The 7,533-nt window shown below is 60.7% G+C and overlaps 1 protein-coding gene across 4 annotated transcripts in view; it reads right to left on the reverse strand.

The window, feature by feature from the left end:
• Nucleotides 1-40: 40 nt before the first annotated feature.
• FAM214B (family with sequence similarity 214 member B) overlaps nucleotides 41-7,533 on the reverse strand; it is a 23,638-nt gene continuing 16,145 nt past the window's right edge. For 3 of the 4 annotated variants that reach the window (XM_019531893.1, XM_019531895.1, XM_019531894.1), the window contains exons 5-10: nucleotides 6,928-6,986; nucleotides 6,530-6,638; nucleotides 6,170-6,328; nucleotides 3,529-3,597; nucleotides 2,949-3,154; nucleotides 41-1,294 (exon numbers count right to left, since the gene is read on the reverse strand). In XM_019531893.1, coding sequence (XP_019387438.1) covers nucleotides 1,141-1,294; nucleotides 2,949-3,154; nucleotides 3,529-3,597; nucleotides 6,170-6,328; nucleotides 6,530-6,638; nucleotides 6,928-6,986 — 756 coding nt within the window. In that variant the 3' untranslated portion in view covers nucleotides 41-1,140. The remainder of the gene's footprint in view (nucleotides 1,295-2,948; nucleotides 3,155-3,528; nucleotides 3,598-6,169; nucleotides 6,329-6,529; nucleotides 6,639-6,927; nucleotides 6,987-7,533) is intronic. The other variant, XM_019531897.1, reaches the window with a different exon arrangement.

Here is a 7,533-nt window from a genome sequence, read left to right on the forward strand (position 1 = left end):
CCGGCTGCCTGGCCCCTGGCGGGGGAGACACCCATGTGTCCGTGCCCCACCCCCTGACCCGTCCTAGCAGCTGCTGCCCAGGGGCCAGGCCTGCCACGACCGCTCCGTCTCATCTACGCACCACACCAGGCTCTCTGGGTCTCATGCTGCAATAACCAGCAATCCCCATCCCCCAGCTCCTGGCCTGCTCTGTTCAACTTGCAGCAAACGCTCACTTCAAAGCCAGCGGCACCTGGCATGCCCTGTCCGGGGAGAGCCCATCCCCTCCCTGCCCCACACATGGTGTCCTGTGAGGACAGAGCCATAGACCCCAGCCCAGCAGCACTGTGCACGCCCTTCCTCCCCACTCCCTCTGACCTGCTCCTGCCCTGTCCTCCTGGTCTGGACTCAGCCCCAGCTGCCTAAGCATGGCCCAGACCCGTCAAGACAGGGCCACTGGAGGGGCTTCTGCTCCAGCCCCTGCAGCCTCCCTGTTTCCCATAACAGGACCGAGGGCTCAGGAGCTCTGCAGGCAGTGAGGCAGGAGAGGCCCCCTCGCCTCTTGCCTTCTACTGAGACGCCTCAGCTGTGATCCCACCCCGACATCCCAGCCCTGGCTCCCCGCACCCTGGTGCTGAAGAGGCCATGCCCCATGCCCCCAGCTCCCTCCCACATGGCACTACAAGGCCCCTTTGGGACCACCTGTCTCCTTGCACCTGTGACAGCCTGGGCCCAGAGCCATCCACCAGCCACGGCTGACTCCCCTGCAACAATAAATACTAATAAATACTGCACCCCAGCTCCCTGCACTGCCCCTTCCTCCCCACAGTGGAAGGTCTGGCCCGGTCCAAGCCCCCCATCCCAGCAGGGCATGGCACTGTGAGAGACCTGGGGATGTCTCCAGCACTGGCAGGTGAGGAAGGCAGCACCCTGGCAGACATCTGCACGCTCCCACGTCACCCTGACCCCTCTGTGCTCACCACCATGCAAAGCCCCGGGGCCACTGGCAGCCGGAGACCACTGCCAAGGCTTGATACCCCACAGCTCGGTGGGGCGGGGGCACAAGCTCCAGGGCAGAGGCTGAAGAGCTGTCCCTGCTCTTGCCCTTTACTGGTCTCTACAAGGTGCTGGGCACAGAGACCTGGGCTAGCCCAGCCCCATTCAGGCCCGAGGCGAGTAGCAGGGGTTCCTTGGCATCTCAGTGAAGGATTTCAGTTCGTAGGGGATGCCGGAGTCGACCTCAATGGACTTGCGGGAGAAGAGCAGTCGGATGTCGTCGTGCAGGTAGATCTTCCCTGACTTGGAGCTGTGAAACCTATGGGGAAACACGGGTTGAATGTACTGAACAGGAGGCAGCAGTGTGCCCTTGGTTGCCCAGAAGGCTACTGGCATCCTGGGCTGCATTGGTGGGAGCACTGCCAGCAGATCGAGGGCAATGATTTTCCCCTCTATTCAGCACTGGGGAGGCCACATCTGGAGTCCTGTGTCCAGTTTTGGGCCTCCCACTGTAGAAAGGACGTGGACACATTGGAGAGAGTCCAGCGGGGGGCAATGAAAATGGTTGGGGGCTGGGGGACGGGACTGGTGAGGAGAGGCTGAGGGAAATGGGCTGATTGAGTCTGCAGAAGAGAAGACCGAGGGGGATTGAATAGCAGCCTTCACCTCCCCGCAGGGGGGCTGCAAAGAGGATGGAGCTGGGCTGGTCTCAGTGGGGCAGACGACAGGACAAGGAGCAATGGGCTCAAGCTGCAACAAGGGGAGTTGAGACTGGATATTAGGAAAAACTTTCTCACTAGGAGGGTGGTGAAGCACTGGAGCAGGCTCCCCAGAGAAGTGGTGCAGTCTCCATCCTTGAAGGTTTTGAAGACCTGGCTAGACAAAGCCCTGGCTGGGATGATGTAGTTGGGGCTGGTCCTGCTCGGAGCTACTAGATGTGCCTGGAGGGACTAGATGTGACCTCCTGAGCTCCCTTTAACCCTCATTTTCTGTGATTCTGTGTGAAGCAAGGCAGGATGCACAACGTTTGGGGTCAGAGAGCCCATGGAGTCAGTAAATGACTATGTGCCATGGGCCTGTGGTAAACAACTGCTTCATCCACGTCTAAAAAGGACGTGAAATGTTAGGAACTTTGCCCAGGGCTCGCGGGGTGCCGTACACGCATTGAGCCTGTGCCCTGCCACCAGCCTCCAGGGCTTATCTTGTAACCCTTTGGACAGGCTAGTAAGGGAGTTGGGCTTTGTAGGTAAGAAACCTGGCTGAGCCCCTGCCATCAAACTGAGCCTGTGGTTAGGCTCTGTGTGACGTCGAGGTCTCCAGGAAGTACACGCTGTCCACAGCAGCAGCACAGACAACAAACACCCTTCCCTGGCCCTTGTACAGAGAGCTGCGCTAGAGGAAAGAGAAAAAGGAGGAACAGTGCTGGTTGTTGAGCCAACTTTGCCAGAGGTCAGTGGACTCCCTCCATCACTGGAGGTGTCGAGAAGAGGGTGGACAGACACTGGGCACCTCCTGAGCTCCCTCCAATCTTCACGGTCTAGGATTTTATGACAAGACCCAGCATGGGCAGGCCTGACTCTGCCGTGTGAGGTGTGGGGGCAGATGCTCCCACTCAGCTGCCTCATGGGGCAATGGCAAACCTGGGCCCCCCCCCTTTCAGCTGGACTTGTCACCAAGACAGGGTCTCACGGCTAGGACCCGTCATCTCCTCGTGGCACGTGGCTTTCCCACTAACCTGTGCCATTCTTCAAGACAGCCACCACAGACGCCAACCCCCCCGCCCCGGCAGCATGCCTACAGCCTTAGGGGAGATGGCCACCCCCTGCTTGACAGCCGGGCGCTAGGAGAGGCTGTGGGGAGTGCGAGGGGAGCAGGAGGTGGTGGGGAGAAAGGTGAGACGCTGGCCCTGCTCCTGGAAGTGCTGGGAGGCAAGGGTGGCCATCCCTCCCACCACCCCCATCGCCGCCCCTTACCTCAGGTGCATCAGGTAGCAGAGGACCCTGCGGGGGGGCTGAGCGCAAGCCGGGTTGCTGGGCACCGCACCAGCCCCCTCGTCCTCCCCCACGGGCACCAGGAAGATGCGGTGGCGCAGGAAGGTCATGTGATGGGCCGGCATATCCTGGAAGTCGTACGTCACCAGGAACATTTTCACCACAGTCTTGTTGGGGTTAAATAAGGTCTAGAAAAAAAGTGTGTAGGGGGGAGAAGGTAAGGAAGGTTGGGGGAACGGGGGGACAGGGAGTGGGGGGAGGGGGTCTGTGCCCCTGGGGTGAAGAGCGGGGAGTGCTGGGCTGCTGGGCAAAGGGGCATGGGGGTGTAAGGAGGTGCCTGGCTTCAAGGGATGCGGCTGCAGGGCAAAGGCTGTGATGGGGCCCACTCAGCACCGGGAACGGGAGCGGATAGAGGCTGGGGGGCCAAGGGCTACGAGAACCTCAGCACCATGCCCAGAGAGGCTCAGCTCGAGGCCCGAGCTTTGGCCATGCACCAGGCCAGACTCAGCCTGGCAGGGGGACGGGATGTGGCCGGTCTGAGCCCTCTGACGCCCAAGCTCACCACTTGGATGGTTCCAGCTTTGGGCACGCTGTAACCCTTCTTTCCCAAGGCTTCCAAGTCGATCACTCCCTGGAACGACAGAGCGGGGAAGATGGGGAGGGAGCGCCGGGCGGGCAGCCTGGCCCCGACATGCAGCCGACAACAAGGGGCAGGTGGGAAGAGGTGGCGCTCAGCCTGCGCCACATCCCTGCGGCCAGGCCCCTCCCTTCCCATGCAGGGCGGCACCATCGCTGCACGTGCCGCCTTGCTCAGGGCAGCAGAAGTAAGGGATGCCCGTCCTGGCAGGAGCCGCCTGCCCGGGTGGTGCCTTGGTGAGCTGTGTGTCACCTGCCAGGGCAGCAGGACTCCAGTGACACCCCGGAGAGGAGAGCGGGCAGACGCACTCCCCCAGGCCTCCTTATTACAGAGCACTTCCCCCACAGAGACCCTGCTTGAGTGTCTGGACCCCTCTCTGCCGAGAGCCAACAGCTTCTCCTGCCATCTTGGAGGACCTGCTGGCTCCTAAAGCTGAAGGGGAATCCCGCGTCTCTGGGTCTCAGCGTTCTTTGCTCCAGCTGGCTGGTGCCCAGCTACCCAGACTGGCCAGAGGATGAGACATGCCCAGCCCAACAGGACCATGGACCAGGCTGGCTGGCAGGGCCCTCAGGAGGGCAGGGCTAGTCCGAGCCCCTGCTCCAGGCAGGATCTGCATCGGTGTGTCTGATGTACGTTTAAACACCTCCAGGGCTGGAGACTCCCAGCCTCCCTGGGTGTCTGCCAGGGGGAGAAGGCTCCCCTTCATCCCCAGCCTGCATTTCCCCTGCTGCAGTGTAAAACCCTGTGGTTTCTATCCTCTGCGTAACCTCCCTGCAGGGATTTGCAGCCTGGTCTCGAATCCCCCCATAGCCTCCTCTTCTCCATGCTCAGTCACCTGCGTCTGCCTGCCTCTTCCTGTGTATCGGGCTCCCCAGGCCTCTAGTCAACTTGATCCAGTCAACTTGATCAGTCTCTGCTGGACTCCTTCTCTGGCCTCACTAGCCTCATGCTCGAGGGAAATCTACCTAACAGCTTAAAAAGGTGAACTTGGGAACAACAGTTCATAAGCTGGCTAAACACTCAGAACTGAGGATAAATAGACATGTGATTTATGGTCCATTATATTTTACCCAAATCTTGACTCTCCTCCTTTTGGAGAGGCCTTGATCTCCCAGCAAGCAGCTTCTTGGCTTCTGCTAATCATGTATGTGCTACCCTAGGGAATTTCTCTCACCCCTTCCCCTCTGCTGGTTTCACTCTACTGTGATCACAGACCCGCAGAAAAACACCTTGCATTCAAAAGTTGGTCTGACTTTATCCCAGCAATGGAGTTGATCCAATAAAAGTCACCGCCCTCCAAAATCCCTGCCTCTGGCATAATTTCTGGACTGCCATGCCTACAGCGTCACTCTTATATTGCAATTGGGTCAAGTCTTTCTTGCGACAGGTGCCCCAAGCTGGATTCATAGTTTCATAGTTTCTAGGGTCGGAAGAGACCTGAGCAGATCATTAAGTCCGACCCCCTGCCATGGCAGGAAAGAGTGCTGGGGTCAAATGACCCCAGCAAGGTGATTGTCTCTTAAAGCCCCCCAGGGTAGGAGCCAGCACCACTTCCCTTTGAAGTTGGTTCCAGATCCTAGCCGCCCTGACTATGAAGTCGCGCCTCCTGATGTCTAGCCTAAATCTCCCCTCTGCCAGCTTGTGACCGTTATTTCTAGCCACTCCTGGTCATGCTCGGGGGAACAGGGACTCCCCAGTGCCTGGTGGTCCCCTTGGACTAGTGTGTAACAGGCCACTAGATCCCCCTCAGCCTTCTCTTGTGGAGGCTGAACAGGTTCAGGTCCCGTCACCTCTCCTCATAGGGCCTGCCCTGCTGCCCCCTGATCATACGAGTGGCCTCTGGACCCTCTCCATGTTGTCCACATCCCTCCTGAAGTGCAGCGCCCAGAACTGGACGCAGTCCTCCAGCTGCGGCCTGACCAGTGCCGCACAGAGGGGGAGGATCACCTCCCTGGACCTGCTCGAGATGCATCTGTGGATGCAGGACAAGGTGCGGGTGGCCTTCCTGACCGCGTCCCCACACTGACGGTCCATGTTCGTCTTGGCATCAATGATGACTCCAAGATCCTTTTCTGCCTCTGCCCTGATGAGAAGGGAGCTCCCCAGCCTGTAGGTATGGTGCTGGCTCTTCCTCCCCAGGTGCAGCACCTTGCACTTGTCAGTGTTGAGACCCATCCTGTTCTCATCCGCTCGCCCCGTAACCTGTCTAGGTCCGATCGCAGCCTATTCCTTCCTTCTAACGTGCCCACATCCCCCCATTCACCCACCCACCTTAGGGCTGCAGGCTCAGCACAGGGGCCAGACCCCTCCTGACAGCCGCGTGAAGCCTCTCCCCCAGTTTTGCAGCACAGCCAGAGCATGACTCCTGGCCAAGGAACAAACCCCGCAACTACAGGCGCTTCCCTGGGGGTAGCCAGGAGGGAGCGGAGCCTGCCAAGACAGCGGGTGTGCTTGGCCATGCCTTCACATTCCCCAGAGCCGGGCTCCATCTCTCAGGCCTGCAGGACCTGGCTCTGTCCCAGCTGATTCCTTCAGTACCTGCCTGGCCCCAGCCTCAGCGACGTACCAGGAAAGGCGAGGGTGCGCTGTGCTCCGAGATGTCGAAGTAGGTGACGTCGACGGGCAAGGTGGCGTGCTGGGGGCAGTATGACCCACTGGCCCCGATCTCCGCTGTGAACCCTTCGATGCGGCCCGACGGTGCAAAGCGTCCCTTCAGGATGGACTCCTGCAGGGTGTGGGGAAGCAAGCAGCCCTGAGCCCCTGCAGCCTCAGAGCTGCCCACTACAAACCCCAGGCCACGGTGGAGACACCAATGTCAGAGGCTGCCAGCCCCAGATGGCTCTGATGCCCCTGCCAGGAGCCCTCTTGCCCTGTCCCATCCCCAGCCAGGGGCCTGGCGGGTGTCAGAGCCTGCTGGTGCATTTACCTCGAAGTTGCCCAGCAAGGCCCGGCTGATGGAGGTGGCAGCCCAGGCGGTGGGGGATGGCCGGGTACCCACGGGCCCCTTCCGGAGACTGCTGCGGAGATGTCTCCTGCTGAAGATGAGGCAGCGTCAGAGCCAGTCTCTTGCCAGCCAGCAGCTACAGGGTCCCGGGGGTGTAGGCAGGGGGTCTCCTCTCCTCTCACCAGCCCTACATCCCCTTCTCTCCTGCATGTAAGAACCACCCACCCAGCTACCAAAGGGGTCCCTGTCTTGGGAGCCCCAGCAGCCCAGGTGCTGGGACCCCCTGCTTCCCCCTGCCCGGGGCTGAGCACCTGCCCCCAGTGCCCGCTGCCTGGCTTGGGGAGCTTGTGCAGGGGGAGGAGGCAGCTTGGGGCACTCACGATTTCAGGCGCAGCCCGCTCTTCACCCGCCGCCCGACCGTAGTGCAATCTGCAGAGCTCTGGAGACGAGAGACCACAGGGGCGCATTAGGGGCAGCGCGTGCCAGTGGGAGGGGGGCATCTCCAGGACAGCCTGGCCTGTGCCCTCGCAGCCAGCTCCCACCCAGCCCTGCCTGACTGCTCCTGGCACAGGAAACCCTTTCCCCAGAGAAGAAAAGCACACGTGTGTACATGCATGCACACGCACTCTGCCCCGACACAGGTTCACATGCGTTCACGCATAGAGTGACACCTACCCAGAGGCTCCCAGTCTGGATGCTCCCCAGCCCCATGGGGTCCATATTGAGCTCCGCTGATGCCCGCTGGACACAGGGCTATGGCGCTGTGCCCACCTGCCCCCATGGCTGTGGCCCCAGGGGCTGGTGAGGGGGCAGGACGAGGGCTGCCGGCCTCCCCTGCACAAAGGGTACTTGTCCTTTCAGGCCTTTTCCCCTTCTGGAAGCCACACAAAAGGGGCAGCACAAAGCAGAGTAGGGAGCAGCCGCATGACAGGTGTGAAGCTTCTGGGTGGCCGACAATGAACTGGGGCAGGGGCAGGGGCAGGGGC

Source organism: Crocodylus porosus, unplaced genomic scaffold (assembly GCF_001723895.1).
Source record: "Crocodylus porosus isolate Cpor-Errol unplaced genomic scaffold, CroPor_comp1, whole genome shotgun sequence".
Lineage (NCBI taxonomy): Eukaryota > Metazoa > Chordata > Crocodylia > Crocodylidae > Crocodylus > Crocodylus porosus.